This window comes from Acanthochromis polyacanthus, chromosome 19 (genome assembly GCF_021347895.1).
Source record: "Acanthochromis polyacanthus isolate Apoly-LR-REF ecotype Palm Island chromosome 19, KAUST_Apoly_ChrSc, whole genome shotgun sequence".
In the NCBI taxonomy this organism is placed as follows: domain Eukaryota; kingdom Metazoa; phylum Chordata; class Actinopteri; family Pomacentridae; genus Acanthochromis; species Acanthochromis polyacanthus.
The window spans coordinates 24,963,517-24,980,377 of record NC_067131.1 but is presented as its reverse complement, the minus strand read 5'-3'; the positions used below and the strand labels follow the sequence as shown (position 1 = coordinate 24,980,377).

The 16,861-nt window shown below is 41.4% G+C and overlaps 1 protein-coding gene across 1 annotated transcript in view; it reads left to right on the top strand.

Moving 5' to 3' along the window:
* The window catches only part of myocd (myocardin), a 34,600-nt gene that overhangs the window by 13,281 nt on the left and 4,458 nt on the right, over positions 1-16,861 (top strand). The window contains exons 3-12 of the mRNA XM_051939120.1: positions 1,834-1,989; positions 7,521-7,705; positions 10,248-10,349; positions 10,456-10,781; positions 12,132-12,288; positions 12,375-12,929; positions 13,301-13,801; positions 14,230-14,376; positions 16,262-16,390; positions 16,782-16,839. Of these exons, the coding sequence (XP_051795080.1) occupies positions 1,834-1,989; positions 7,521-7,705; positions 10,248-10,349; positions 10,456-10,781; positions 12,132-12,288; positions 12,375-12,929; positions 13,301-13,801; positions 14,230-14,376; positions 16,262-16,390; positions 16,782-16,839 (2,316 nt within the window). The remainder of the gene's footprint in view (positions 1-1,833; positions 1,990-7,520; positions 7,706-10,247; positions 10,350-10,455; positions 10,782-12,131; positions 12,289-12,374; positions 12,930-13,300; positions 13,802-14,229; positions 14,377-16,261; positions 16,391-16,781; positions 16,840-16,861) is intronic.

Here is a 16,861-nt window from a genome sequence, read left to right as displayed (position 1 = left end):
GTTCAAACTACGAATTTTGCAACAGCCTTTAAACCTTAAAAGTAAGGTGCTGCGGATTAAGGCCTGGAGTATGATCTCTCAGGGCTGGATATGTCCAAACAAATCAGAAATCAAATGTGTTCATAGTCTACTGAAATAAACAGTGGGAAATACAGACCATCATAGAGCGGGTTCATTTTCAATACATAGTCACAGAGACAATTTCAAGTTTTCCATGAAAGGTCATGCTTTTATTCATCTGCTAATATAATTGCAAAAGGGTTTTCTAGTCATCAATTAGCCTTTTAGCACGATTAGCAAACACAATGCGCCATTAGAGCATAACAGTGATGGTTGCTGGAAGTGAGTCTCTGTACTTCTTTGTAGATATTCCGTTAAAAATCAGCCGTTTCCAGCTAGAATAGTCATTTACGACATTAACGATGTCTAGACTGTATTTCTGATTGATTTAATGATATCTTCATTGCAAAAAAAAAGCTTTTCTTTCAAAAATAAAGACTTTTCTAAGTGACCCCAAACTTTTGAATGGTAGTGTACATATGCTAAAATTTAGTCCATGCATCCTCCACATATACCCTGAGCATGCACATTAGAGTACATAGAAAGAATACGTGGACCAAGATTCCCTCTCGCCTGTAGTTGGCTGACATCCTGTTGGCTCCAAGCTCATCTTGTCTAGACTTTTCTAATGTTACTGGACCAAATTGATCAAATTCTGATAATAAGAGTCATTTTACCACACTGTAAGGCTCTGAAAAATGTATTCACTGTTTTAGGGCTGCTCCCCTTTCCAATAATTATGTGTATGAAAATGAGAGTAGAAAGTTGTAGTAATGCATCTTGGCACAAAACCCAACATGTAGCTTGGAGAGACCATAAATGCAGCATAACTGTACAGTTAAGTCAAACTTTGTCTGCCAAAATTAACTCGTGCTGAGGCAAACATTACAGGTAGGATGAGAAAAAGGCATAGAGGAGGAGTTTAACAGAAGTGGTCACCATATGATTTGTTTTAGAAAGAATTTCAGCAAACCATGTTATTTGGGACTTGTTTGATGTGCGTGTGAACTGTGGATTGATCTCATAGTAAAATCAAAGAGTAAAATAGAGATTTACTGTTGATTGTGCTTCATAAAGTAACTCTAAGGGTACTTGTAGAGTTCAGTCCTTCAGTAATGCCCTATCTGACAGTGATTTGTGCCTGGTAGCTTTAGCATAAACCTGTTTGCAGACAAACGTACCTCTGCCTGAGCAAGGAATAAAGGAATAGTTCTCTAAATGTCAACGCAGACTTGCAAAGACAAGACACAAAGCAGCTGTGTGTTTACATGCACAGTTCATGCTGAAAGCAGGTGATAGTGACAGTCATGGCAGCCTCTGTTTCCTTTTATTTTCCTTGCTAAAATTAAAAAAAAAAAGCTGTGATCTGGTGTGAACTGAGAGTTTTGTAATGTGTTAAGCCCTGATTGGATAATTATTGTAGATGCAGAAATGTGTAAGCAGCATTTAGTTGATGTGTCTGGTTGAGGTGGAGCTAATTTTAACTCATTTATGTGTGGTAGTTTAATGTACTGTATTTTAATATGCTATATTTTATAAGGTCAATACGTATTATTCAAAAATCTACCTAATAATTACAGCTGTCAGATAAATGTGTTGGACACAAACACTGAATGAGCGGGAATATAAAATAGGTCAAAGTGTTGTACTTACAGTGAGCCCAGTGTATTTAGTTACTGTGAGTGTATGTAGCTACACTGACATGTGTTTGAACAGTGTCTCCCTGCTGTGTCCCGTGTTGTTCATGTTGTGGTCCTGCTCTGTGTTATCCAGACCCGGCCGTACACGGCTCCTCTCTGGAGACCCAGATGAGGCTAAAGCGAGCCCGGCTCGCCGAGGACCTGAATGAGAAGCTGGCTCTCAGGCCGGGGCCTCTGGAGCTGGTCCAAAAGAATATCATTCCCCTAGACTCTACGGTCACAATGAAAGGTATCGACGGAGAGAGGCTGCCGTGTAGAGTAACACACCTCTAACTCCTTCAGTGTGACTCCATGTTTGTGTGTTTGGCAGCCACGCTTAGCTGAAGAGTTTAGGTAAAGGAGAGCCTCCTGACTGACTCTGTGTGCTTGTGTGTGTTTCATTAACTAAGAAGCACAAAGCATTGTTCTGGAGATTTTAATCTCCTCAAACAAGCATTGCTCTTTAATGACTCCACTGCTGGATTTAAACATAGTTACCTCATTTTGTCAAACAAGCACCAGCTAAAAGTAGACAGTTTACTGTAGCTCTTTCACGAACATTATGTTCCTTCAGCACAAAGCTTTACTGACAATATTCCAATTTGCCTGTTTACCACTGGAAAAGGTCAGTGTAACTAAATCTATTTAAGCATAACTTTATTTTCTGTTACACTGACGATACATTAGCAGCAAAAATTCATCAAATTGTTATCAAAGTGCAGAATCACCATGCTGCACATTCCCTGTTGTGGTTGACCTGGGGAGAATATTGTTTTGTGATTTTTCTGACAAATATTGTGATTTTTTTTTGCAATGTCATTTTTGAAAATCCAATCTTCAGTGTTTTATTCAGTGTGTAACACCTTTAAAACGTGTGACAAACTACCACCACCTTAGACTGCATAAAAATGGCATTTTGCAGTTGGACAGTTGCATGTTTCAAACTGCATTTTTGATTTGAAATCAACTGTTCAGCTATAGTCCAAATGCACTTTATAATCACAGAGAAAACATGATAAAACTTACTGGACGAAAACACAATAAACACATCAGTATAACAGAGAATTTTCGAGAACATGATTTACTCAACAAATTTTAAGAGCAGGCTGCATTAGAGTGAATAAAGCTTGCTTAAAGTCCTGATTTAATGATTTCAATTAGATTTATAGTCAAGAAAAAAACATGCTTAGGTGTTTTTTTAGAACCTAAAAGCTAAATTTATGTTGTTCCGACTAGGTGAGTTTCCTTTTTTTGTTTCTATCTATTTGTCTCTATGGGTCCTACCAACTGCGAAATGTTCAGTTTAATTGTAGAGATTCATGGAACACAACACAATGCAAAGCTTGTGTTTGGGCAACTACAGTGAGTTTCCTGCAGCTTTCCAAAAAAAAGGCCTAAATTTGTGCCAGCGTGGACTAAGCTACAAATGCAATACTGTGCGTGGAATATCTAGACATGACCTACTGCACATGTATGCAACAAAGTTTAAAGGCCACGAACCAGAAAAGTAGTGTAACAGCAACAACTATGTATTTGTGAGTGTCCACACTGGTCTTTGTCACTATTGGCTCTATAACAGCTAATATACTGTTTACCAAAGCTCTATATAACAGTTACGAGACATTAATAAGAGGAATGTTTGGTTGCTGGCTGTTTAACATCTATCTGAGTGGTTGGTGCAAAACCAGCTGATATATTCAGCTGAGGACCTGATGAAATAAAAACCCTGTATTAAAAATGTATTATTAACCCTTGTAACTGCAGACAAACATCATTATTATCATCATGTATGAAGGATGAATTATTTATTGTTAGTCAGTAATACAGCCAGTTGTTGAAACAACAGGTTCCTTTTTATAAACTAGACCCAAACATTTTCCACTGATGAAGTTTTCAGTCAGAGGAAAAGTGATTCACATCTTGAGTGAAGTGTTGACCGTTCGACCTCTCCACCTCTACATCAAAGTACTCGTTTCCTGTTGTTCCACCTTAACGTAATCCAAATCTCTTTGCAGGGGCAAGTATTTGTTTGTACTTGTTGCACAAAGAATTTTATTTACATTTTTAGTAATGCTGCTTATTGCAGGAAATTTCGGTGTGGATCTCTAGGAAATGTTAATGTTAGGCAATTTTTGTCAAAAAGAGATGCTCTGGCATCAGTATTTCTAAATGTATATTCCAGACTCAAGTGTGTGGGGAGCCCTCTTGAGATGTCCACCTCCTCCAGGGTTTGATTTAAGGAAATACGCAGCATATATGCTTTGACAGTACGATGATGTAGCGTTGTGCAGAGAGTTGTCCCACTGTGCCGCTCTGATCGCACCCCCCCCCGACATGTTGCACACTCTCTCTGTATCACTCTTGGAAGTGTAAGTAGTGTTCTTTAGACTCTGGTGTTTTAGCGGTTTTATGTTTGCCCCCTTGAACCTCCAGTAAACATGTTGCGTAAAGGAGCCGGCAGGCTGCAGTCAGCTGGTTTACACTACCTCTGCAGGAGGAGGGAGCTGCATTTACGGAGATGAACAGCAGCTGTATTTGGGTCCACCCTTTTCCTTTAGAAGTGTGCAACATGTGCATCCTTGTGTGCTGTATGTGTGGGCGTACCTGTGTGTATGTTTGTACCTACCCTCTCTTCCTCCCCTCCTTTGTGTCTCCTTTAACTGGCTCCACTGAGCCACCTACAAAGCCGTGTGACAGGACCAGGCTGTTGCGTCCCCCCTCGCCTGCCGCATTAACCCCTCACCTTAAAGCTCTAGATCTCCTTCCACAACACTCCCAACGCTTGTTTCAACCACTGGCCAGTCAGTTTGGAAAGGGCGCGACCTGCCATAACTTCGAAAACCAGCCACTTGCAAAGCGGAAATGTACACAGCGTGCAGATTTCCTGTAATTCTGCCAACTCAATCTCCCAGTGACATCAAATTATCTCAAAGATTCATGGAAACAGGAGTGTAAGCAGCAGAGGGAGAACACCAAGACCAGCAAACTCACACATGTTGTTTTGTGTGACTGCAGAGAGTTAAACATGAACAGGTGGGAGGAAATGGCATTTAGGACAATGCTGTGTACTAAGTTGAATGTTAAGCTGTGTGAGGATGTGTGTGTGTGTGTAGGTGTGTGTCTGTGTATGTGTGAGTGTGTGTGTTTGTCTGTATCACAAGGTTATTGAGTTGCACAGAATAGGCCTGGTACTGTGATTGAAACCAGGGTCTGTTCCCGGCTGTCACATGTTTGGATACGAAAGGAGAATCTTATACCACTGCAGTCATGCGCACACACACACACACACACACACACACACACACACACACACACACACACACACACACACACACACACACACACACACACACACACACACACACACACACACACACACACACACACACACCAACCTTTACCACCTCCCTCCCCTGCCTGCGTCCCTTCACCCCCGTTAGATAGCCGCTCTCAGCAGTTCCAATCACAGTTGCGTCCCCTATCAGTCCAGCCAATCAGGAACATGGTGGAGGTGAATTGGCCGTGTCAGTGTCTCACCCACACAGCGTAGCACCTCCGAGCTGAGTGTCTTACTAGGTGTCGGTGACAGACAGGCAGTGTGTGAATAGTTTAGATCACACATGTTGTGCGCAACATGCAACGGTTTGTCATATGCATCCAGTCAGCTCATAAACAAGTCCTTACAAACACACAGTGCTCTCTCTCTCTCTCTCTCTCTCTCTCTCAATATATATATATTTAAAAGCAAAGGGAAAGCAATGTAAGCAATGTGTAAAGCAGGGCATGATTAAAACACGAGGAGGATCTACTGTTTTTCCTAAAATACATCTGTAAGCACAATATGGAGTGAATTTAAGGGCTTTAAAACAAGTTTTTAATTGTGAGAGAGGGCTGCAGCGACCACCTTATTAATATTTTAGTATTCCTTGGGAACCAGACTGCAACTTTGACACCATATTGTTTGAAATAACTATTATGATATATAATATTATATCATATGATATCGAATGATAGTTCTGAGACATTTTTGTTTTTTGAGTGTCGAAACAGATTTTGAAAGGATCTCTGCCAGAACCAGGCGTAAACTAACCGTGACGTCACCCGTTGGATTCAATGCCGAGAAAATGAAGCCCAGATTTTGCTACTTCCTGGTCGCCGTTTTGGATTTTTTTTGGAGCCAGTGACGTAAAAAGCGTCATCAAACAGACTGGACCGGAGAGCAACTAGGGGCAGGATTGGTTGAGGACTCTCTTATCCCGCCCACATTTTACCGCAGAGGCTTCTGTTGCTGTCTATCAAGTATAGCCACGCCCCCTGGCTCCGCCAAATTTAACGATTTATTTAAAATTCAGTATTGATTTATTTTAAGATCGGCCACCTGATCTCTCATTTTGACCATGAAAACTAATGGGGAAAAAATCCTGAGCTGTCGAAAATCAGTCTATCAAATTTTATTTTTTCCAAAAATGAATTGGGGTCTATGGAGAAAAAGCTTTTTGGAGCCAACCCTCGCGGACGGCGGGATATTGCAAGTTTTTGACACTTCCGGGTTGGCTTCAATTCTGGAGCCAGATGGTACGTCCACTATATATACAGTCTATGGCCAGAACTGCTCAATTTAAAGGTACACAACTACAACGCTAATGCAGTCACAGAAACATGGTCTAGGGGCTTCAGTATTTCTAAAATCAAAATCAGACTAGGTGTAGCCTCAAGATTAGGTTGTTAGATTTATGTTGTCACCTTTAAACAGCTATCATGTTAGTTTGTAATGTGCTCTAGTGGTGCATGAAATGCAAAGAAGAAAATCTGTATTTAATTAAATTATCATACACTAATTGTGCCTGGTAAGTCATGTCCCCCTGAAGGCCTGGGGTCCAATGCTGCTTGATAGTCAAGCTGTGAACTTACTTTTGTATTTGTGGCCATCAAGGTTATGAATATCCATCAGGTTAGCCAAACGTATGAGGAAGATGAAGCAAAACTGAATTAAAATGATTAAATTCTCTGTCAGTGTCTGCTATAAGCTGTCATCACAGGCTAAAGAGACTTTGTTCCTGTGCGATAAAGGATTTTTAGATATTTTGTAAATGCTTTTACATTCATTTTTGATTACAGATGAAATGTTTCATATCTTCTGTTTCTTGTTTCAGTGAGCTGTTTTTGGTGTATTTGACTGGTGCTGTTATCATATGACTAAACAACTGAAATGAGCTGTCCCAAACTGGAGTTATCAGATAGAAGCATGCTTTGTTTTCCGTCTCCCTTGTCTCCGTTTTGTTTGGTGCCATATTTACACTTGGTGTAAAGATGTGATCTGGGTTTGGACACCAACATCCAGTCCACTGATCTCTGCATTTACACCCTGTATTAAAACATGTCATTGTTATCTTGATAATGTTCCTAATTTGATTAGATCTCAACATGCAAGTTAGGTACATGGTGCACCAAAGGTCAGAGAAGCAGTGCTGCTAACAATAATGGCATTACTATGGGCATTTTTCTGGACTTAGGTGACCTCCCAGTTTGCTGGAAGGATTTTGTCCTTTATGTGTATTTATGCCTACACCAGCTGAAATATAAGTACAATGTGAACCTGACCACATCCAAATGTGCTCTGACTGATCCACTCCCATTGCATTGTGTGACTTTACTATTTCATTTACACACATTCTCCCTTATCCAGATATCCATGTCAAGCCCAGGTTGTGTATGAGGTGTAAGTGATGCATACCACCTTGCTGACATCCCCACCTGTCTCCCCTTTTGTTCTTCTTACAGTAAACCATGGCAAGTTCCCCAAGCAAGAAGACTCCTATGCTTTTGAGGAGGACAGCAGCAGTGAGAGTCTGTCTCCAGAGCAGCACCACAGTGATGAGTCGCAGGGCTCGGCCTGTCCTTCGTCTGAGGCTGTCGGCAGCACGGCCTCCTCCTCCTCCTCACCTGCCCTCACCAGCCCACGTCAGGTAAAAATAACACTCGCTAACCTTCCGTGCCTGCTCTGTTTACTTCATATGTCTTTTAATCTGACTTTGTTGAACCTACAACAGCAGCTGCCACTGCTTTGTCTCTCCTGCCTTCCTGTGGTAGCAGAGAGAACTACACCCTCGTCTGGTATCCACTGATCGTTAGACTGAGTTGAGCTAGGCAGGTGTCACATTCCTGCAGGCTGAGCCGTCCTGCAGGCACAGCTGCCGTTATATCCTCACTGCTTACCTTTCACTCACAATGACCTAATTCCAACGGTCACTTGATTGAAATTCTTGCCAGAACACAGTTGTTTATATCTCTTAGACTTCTACCTCTTAAATGTTTCAACTGAATCATCGTCTCTCTCTGCATCGTGTCAGTCTGAAAGGTTTGTTTAGAGCTTTCTGAAATACTTTTGCAGAGGAAACATCAATTCATGTGCATTTTTGGGGACAATGAATCCGTTTGGATTACAAACTCACTGTCTTGAAAGCAATCTCCCCGCAAGCTTCAGTGAAGAAAACAGATACAGTCAGACTGACATTCATAAAGGCAAAGATAGCAAAAACACTGCCGGAGTCAACAATAATATTCAAGTAAATACAATTATTCACTTTTATTATATACTGCCATGTATGTGTTTGGCACCAGGTTTCTGTCAATGGGAATAAAACCCTATAAAACAAAGAACAAACCTTTGAGTGAATCCCAGCTTCTAAACAGACGAGTTTACCAAATGAAGTACTAAGGAAAGTATTTCAGAATGCATCCACCAACCAGTAATGTATTATTTTTGGTTTTGATCCATGAAGTGGTTTTTTGTTTTTCTGTAGCTAGTCAGGTATATCATCAAATTTAGTACAGACGTTCAGGATCCCCACGGATCCTACTGACTCTGGAGATCCATTCACTTGGTAACTCAGGCTGACTTTGTTTGGTTCACCTTCAAATACTTAAAATAACAACACCATAATGTCACAGTAAGCAAGTAAGTCAACTAAATAAAAGTCAGGCATTTCAAATTCTATTACAATAATGTAATAACTTCAGAATGTGTGTAAAGTACAGAAGCAAACATATTAATTATGAAGAAAGAACTACCCTTTTCACTGTTTTGCTTTTGAATTAAAATGACTGATACATTAACTGCAAGCATGCTAATGTTACAGCCGGGTGTAGTGGAGCTATTTCTGTGCTATTTTATATACTGCTGGCTAGTATAGATCACTTGATAAAAATACATTGTATTTTATGCATTCACTGTAGGCTGACAGGTTGCTGCAGTGGAGTAAAAGGTATGACGTTTTAAACTGAAATATGATGGTATGTCTTTTACCCCATGGGACAACAGATGGAAATTAGCCTTGAGCTAAATCTGGCATATTTACATTGTTGTATGTTCATTAATATGCACTGTCCCATTCAAATAAAATAATAAATGAAATGAAATGAAATGGAGTATAAATATAAGTGCCAGAAATTAAAGTTCAGCTAAATTGCTGCAGAACGAGGGCAATTGGGTCGTAAAGTAAGTGGCACTTCTTGGCCCAGCTAAGTCCGCAGCCATGATAGATATTACCCATTAATCATTTACATGATGTTTTCTCTGTGAACGTGCTGATGTTTTATCGCTTTGAAATGTTCTATACATTGCTGTGCGCATTTGTAACTCATATCCTGTCAGTCGAATTTGCCAAAAGTTCTAGAAATATCTCAAAGCAAACAGAATGAATCAGAGCTCAGTTTGGACCTGTCATTCATTCATTTGTTATTATGAGTTATTGTAGACTAAAAAGTCATTTTAGTCCATTTTAATTAAAGCTATAAAAAAGGAATAAAGTGAAGAAGAGGCATGAATACTTTTTCATGCTGCTGTGCGGCCCCTCAGGTTGTGGCAGCAGGCTCATTTTAATCAAATAATGAACTTTTCTCATATTCAGAATGACAAAATTGAGAAATAGTGATTAGTGTCGACCACCTAGAAGGACCATATTTAAAGATACTTGTTTTATAGATGTACAATTTAAAGGAGTAGGTGTTTGGAGTAGTTCTGGATAGACATGCAAACCACTTAGCCCTTTAAGTCCTAAGCTATATTTTGGCTCATTTCCACTTGAAAAACATACAGCAACAAGTCGACAAGTGTGAGACCACTTGAAAAATTGAGACTTGAGAACTTGAGAATTTTGAAACACTAAAACCCTCAATCTCTCCATCACCAGACCAATGTGAAATTTGAAGTTTGATATTTGACATTTTTAATGGTGTCTTATAAAGGTCAGTCACACTAATATGATCAAAGCACATCTCAGCTTCAACAATTCATTTGATGCTACAGAAATGAAGCACCACAAAGTTGCATCTGTTTTAGTCATCGTAGTACACGGCAGCCTCTTTACCGAATGTGGCGTCTGTGTCACCATTCCAAAAATACGGTGTGGCTTGGTCCCAGTACAGGAAAAGGATGGAAAGGGTTAAGCAATGAGGGACTTTCTGAAAATGTGCAAAAACATGTATCTTGTTTTTATTTCTGGCCAGGGTGGTGCAGCCAGAGACCCACCAGATCAAAGCCAGGATGAAGGGCTGTCTGGTGCCAACAGTCAGACGACTCCCCCAATACCAGTTCCTGCTATTGTCAAGGTTAGCCAATCCTTTCACCTACTGCCATCTTTCCTCTTTCCTAAATTTAAACTTTTCCCTGGTTTCGGCCTGGTTTCGACCATCTCACCCTCCTTCCTCTGAACAGTCCAAGACGTCAGACAAAAACCGACACAAGAAGCCCAAAGATGTGAAGCCCAAAGTGAAGAAGCTGAAGTACCACCAGTACATTCCTCCGGACCAGAAGGCAGAGAAGTCCCCTCCGCCCATGGACTCGGCCTACGCTCGACTCCTCCAGCAGCAACAGCTCTTCCTGCAGCTGCAGATCCTCAGCCAGCAGAAACACGCTCACACACATTCACAGACACAGCAGTCGCAACAGCAGCACGCACACACTCCACAGACGCAGGCCCAAGTTCAGCAGAGGCAGCCTGCATTCAGCTACCAGCCTCACCCACCGGCCCACAGTCAGAAGTAAGTCATGGGCAAATAACAGCGAACCAACCTGATCAAGTAGTCTTTAATCAAGAACCATTTAGTACCAACAAGTGAGTTAGATTTCCTTTGCATCTACTCCATATAAAGTCAGTAGTTTTAGCTCCCAGAATGGTTTGTAAGTGATGTAAAGTAATGTGATGTAAGTAACAAAAGAAGTTCCACATTAAGAGTAAATGAATAGTTGACTTACAGCCTTGTTCTGGACCTTTTGACCAAATCAGACCACACAGACTTCATAAAAGGTGATGAACACTGTATATAGTCAAAAGCTGTGAAACAGGCAAGTAATCAGATCCCAAGTTGAGACTGAGGCCAAGAACTATAAATTTTGTATGTGTTGAACACAAGGCTTAAAACCCACTGGCATTAATCAGTGCATTATTAAAAGGGTAACTACAGTAGCAATTCATCGACAAATACCTCTGGGTATCTAATTTTTTAACAAATAATGAAGTGCGCAGTCAAATGGTTGTCATTATTCATGAGTAATGTAACTAACTGGTAATGCACTTGTTTAGCTGTTTAAAATATAGAAATTAATAAACATTCACGAGTATCTCGCACTTTTAACGGAGAAAAACTATTTAAGCCATCGGCAGTCAATAATGTTGAGAAGTCTTGGATAAACAGTGTTCAGACTACTCAATCACATCCACAGTGAAAATGTTAAATCTGCATTAACTGATCTTGGCCACTTGGTGGTAGCAAAAATAAGTAATAAACGCAACACTAAGACTGACAAGGCACACTGTCTTGATCATGACTTTTTCACCGAAATGATGATAGTAGCTTTATACAGCACTATACAATGAATCTAGATGTTGGTACAGGTGCTCTACAGGCCTTTTGAAGAGGCAGTTGAGAAGGTCTTTGTTCATCTTAATGGTTTATCTGTATGACAACAGATTTCTTACTTATTAGTAAAGCAATAGGTCTTAAATTTTTTTGCAAAAGGTGTCTTTTTAGAAAGACAAGTACACCGATGACCAAAAACATTATGATCAGACATGTCTAATAAACTGTTGATCCTGCACATGTAACTCCAACCTGCAGAGCCATGTACTCCACAAAACCAATGAGGGTTTGAAGTTCATAGTTTGTATGATTTGTCATTTCCAAAATGCTCCAGCCCAGTCATTGCCTTTGTAAAAGTCTCTCTGTCCATTTTCACAACATCCAAAACACTAACTACAGGAAGTGACTGTTCACCTTCAATCCCAGACCTTTACATGTGATATAACAAAATATTCTACAATATTTGGTTAATCTGTGTGTGTTTTCACTTCTGCTGTAAATGACCAACCAGCTTCAATCCTTCCATTCCAGAGCAGCGAGTGAGCACTTATCAGCTTGTAGTTCCAGTGGTCCGTCGAGCACAGCCAACAGCAACTCATCCTCTCCAGTGAAGAACACCTATCCTAACCAAAGCAACATCTCACCGGTCAAACCTGGGCCCTTGCCAGCTAATCTGGATGACTTAAAAGTAGGTGTTAATGGAATGTACTTTTTGTTGACAGTCTTCACTGTCTATCAAAGGCATCTATCCATTAACTGTCTTTGCTTTGTTAGGTTTCAGAGCTTAGGCAGCACCTACGTATTCGTGGCATGCCTGTCTCAGGCACGAAAACTGCCCTCATCGAGCGACTCCGACCGTTCAAAGACTCCACTGCTGGATCCTCACCATCAGGATCTTCCGACATCACCACTGTGACCTTCCCTGTCACGCCCACAGGTTCCCTGTCCTCCTACCAGTCCCCGTCATCCTCCAGTGCTCTGTCACAGGGAGGGTACTACCCTTACCCCAGTACCTCCTCCACCCCACCAATCTCACCGGCCTCCTCGGAGCTTTCCCTCAGCGGCTCACTCCCTGACAGCTTCAGCGACGTGCCGATGTCATCACCAACACAATTCGCCCTGCAGCCATCCCCAACTCAGCTCAGCATGGAGGACGGCCTGGGAGGGGGAGGGGGAGGGGGAGGAGGTGGCAACCTGGGTGGGGGAGGACAGAGACCAGGGGAGGGTGGGGGTATGGATGGTTTGGAAGCTGAAAAAGATAAGATGCTGGTGGAAAAGCAGAAGGTGATTGAAGAACTGACATGGAAGCTGCACCAGGAGCAGAGACAGGTGGGGGACTGTCTGATGAAGTATTGCTCTTTAATGTCAGTGTATCAATCTGAAGATGCTCATACTGAAGTTATCAACCATGAAACCACAAAATAAGACAGCAAAAGACCATGTTTTTGTAGAGTTTTGTGATTGTGAATGACTTCCTTGTCCACAATTCATTCAAATGTTCAGATCATTTTGACAGTAGCCATTTTGATCACAGAAGCAGCTCAGGTGTGTTACTAATATTAACAGTGGCTGAGTTCAGTTCAGTGGGAGTTATGGTCAGCTCCAAAACTGAAACAGCTGAGGCACTGGTTGTATTATTTCTACCTTAAATATGTTGTAAATCAATAGTCATTTGATAGGTTTACCACTGTGCTTTTTAGGTTGAAGAGCTGAAGATGCAGCTCCACAAGAGGAAACGCTGCTATGGAGCTACACAGGACACGGCCCCTCCTTCATCTCACTCCTCCATGCACCACCAGCAGCAGACTCCGACAATGATGGGCCAGCATTTCTTCGGTGTGACAATCAAGCAAGAGCCCATGTCCATGTCCTCCAGCTGCCCTCTGTCCTCTCCCAAACAGCTTAAGAGCCCTCCTGGCAGCTGCATGGAGGATATGGGACACTGCAACACTCCTATGGCAAATATGGGGGGTCCCGGTGGTCCACAATGTATGGACACAGGCCCTTCCTCTAGCAGCCCCTCCGCTATGTCTGCCTTCCTCAGCCCACAGTGCTCACCACAAGACTCTCCCATTGGAAAACCTTCGGGCAGCCCCCAGCCTTCATCTCCGAACAACCCCTACCTGCTGTCTCCTCCACTGGGAAGGGATGGCTGCAGTCTCCCCCACACCCAGAGCAACAACAGGCCACGCAACATGCAGGTAGAACACTTTGAGTCGAAGCACCTTGCTTCGCTGTTCTGTTGAAAACACACACCAAAACATCTGTGATGTTATATCAAAATTTTTAAAAGAAAACTTTGATATAATTAAACTGTGACTGTCTGGGATTGTAGTATCACTTCTGATTTGACAGACAGCAATCAGCCCATCCAGAGCCTAGTGTGTATATAAAAAGCAAAAAGGCAGCGTCAGCCCAGATATACCAAAATCAATAGGAATCTTTATCTGTGGGCCATGAACGTGTCTACCAAATATGGCAGTCCGTTTAATATTTGTTGAAACATTTCAGTCCAGACTAGTTGCCTGAAAACACAAGTAGCTTGATTATTTGTCAATTTTTTATATCTTTGAAAATCATGTTTCTCAAATTTTTAACACATCTTTACTTTCTGTTTGGCTGACCACAGATGCAGCAGAAGAGCAGCGGCCAACCAATTAACTGCTCTTATCCTTCAGACCAAAGAAGCCTTCAGGGAGTCTTCCCCAGTTCAGCTGACTGTGGCATAAACCACAGTAGTTCTACTAAGGCTGAGAGCCAGAATATGCAACCAAAGGTAAACCTGTCAACATTATGAGCATTTAGAGTGTTGTCATGTCAGCCTTGTGTACTTCACTTAAATCACCTCACAGTCACATACAGCCATATCCATCAATATTTGGACATTGACACGATTTTCACCATTTCAGCTCTGTTCACCATCACAATGGATTTGAAGTGAAACAATAAAGATGAGCTTTAAGTGCAGAATGTCAGCTTTAATTTTAGAGTATTTACATCCAAATCAGGTTAACGGGTAGGAATTACAACACATTATTTCCCCTCCACCCTTTCAAGGGACCAAAGGCACTTGGACAATCGGTTGCTCGGCTGTTCCATGGCCAGGTGTGTATTATTCTCTCATTGTTTCATTTACAATGAGCAGATACAAGGTCTAGGGTTAATTTCAAGTGTGGTATTTGAAATCTGGTGAGGTCAACTCTCAATATGAAGTCCAAAGAACTGCCACTCTCAGTGAAGCAAGGCGTCATTAGCCTGAAAAATCAAAAAATCCATAGAGAACAAGTGCGGCGGATGACAGAAGAATCCTTTCGCTGGTCAAGGAAAAACCCCTTCACATTAGATGGATCTAGACCAAGAACGCTCTCCAGGAGGTAGGTGTATTTGTGTCAAAGTCAACAATTAAGGAAACACTTCACCTGAGTGAATACAGAGGGTTCACCACAAAGTGTAAACCATTGGTGAGCCTCAAAAACAGGAAGACTGGATTAGAGGTTGCCAAAAAAAACATCTACAAGAGCCTGAGCAGTTCTGGAACATCATCTTTTGGACAGATGGGACAAAGATCAATTTGTACCAGAATGATGGGAAGAAAAGAGTCTGGAGAGGGGAAGGAACTGTTCAAGATCCGAAGCATGACACCTCATCAGTGAAGCATGGTGGTAGTAGTATAATGGTGTGGGCATGTATGGCTGTCAATGGAACTGGTTCTCTTGTATTTTTTGATGATGTGACTGCTGATGAAAGCAGCAAGATGAATTCTGAAGTGCCAATATTATCTGCTCATGCTTCAGAACTCATTGGATGGTGCTTCACGGTGCAGATGGACAGTGACCTGAAGCATACTGCGAAAGCAACCATAGAGTTGTTTACAGCAAAGAAGTGGAATGTTCTGCAATACCCAAGTCAATCACCTGACCTGAATCCAACTGATCATGCATTTCACTTGCTGAAGACAAAACTGAAGGTAAAATACTCCAAGAACAAACAGGAACTGAAGACAGCAGCAGTAGAGGCCTGGAAGAGCTTCACCAGGGACCAAACCCAGCATGATGTCTATGGATTCCAGACTTCAGGCCGTCATTGGCTGCAAAGGATTTGCAGCCAATTATTAAAAGTGACACTTTGATTTATGATTATGGTAATTTCTCCAATTACTTTTTGGTCCCTTTAAAAGGTAGAGGGCACATGTAAAATGTGTTGTAATTCCTACACCATTCACCTGATTTGGATGAAAATATCCTCAAATTAAAGCTGACAATCAGCACTTAAAGCATATCTTGATGGTTTCACTTCATATCCATCATGGTGGTGCGCAGAGCAGAAATGTTGAAAACTGTGTCATTGTCCAAACACTTATGGACCTGACTGTAACTGTTTTCCTCTTTTCTGTTCATTTGTGATCTGTCTTAGTTCTCTTTTGCTGTGAGGTTCATTGTCACTCTTGTCAAATCTCCATATCTGTTTTCATCACACATTCCTTCATGTCGGTGACTTTTCCTGTACAAGGACCCAACGCCAACCCATTTTTTTAGTTCAATATTTAATGTGATGAGATCGTTCAAACATCAGGGCCTGATTTTTCTTTTTAACTGCAACACTCACACTGGGTAAGCTCCCCTATTATATGCTAATGTCACTTTCACTTATTTCTCATATAGATGTCAGTTTTACCATCTCCTCGGCATGTTGCCCAAAAGAGCCAAGTCTCTCCCCCTGCCTTCAGTAGCTCAGATTCAGATGCATCTGACATAAGACAGCCCCCATGCTATGAGGATGCAGTCAAGCAGGTAAACTCAAATCCGTACTAAAATTCAGTAGAGATGGCTGGCCAGAGATTATATTTTACCTTTTGGCGTTGCTCTAATTCAGTTTTTCACCCTTGTCTTCCCTTTTGTGTCTCTTGAAGACCATCACTTGTGTTTCACCTCTTCTTTCCATCCATCGCTTTGTTCACTGCCCTTTCCACTAAACTTTCCACCCTTTCCCAAGTTTGATGTAGACTGCTGTTTCAGTTGAAAGAATTTTTTTTTGAAGGCAGATGTAACCAGTCTTAGTATACAGCTTGAAAGCTTATGCATATATTTTCAGTTTAAAATCCTATATATAATTGGCTAACTTTTAAAATTGTTAAACTACTGTTGAAATTACCAAAAGAATCACTCTTTATTACCGTTACAGCAACTGACCCGAAGTCAGCAGATGGATGAACTTTTGGATGTGCTCATAGAGAGTGGAGGTAAGGGGAAAATCCACAAATA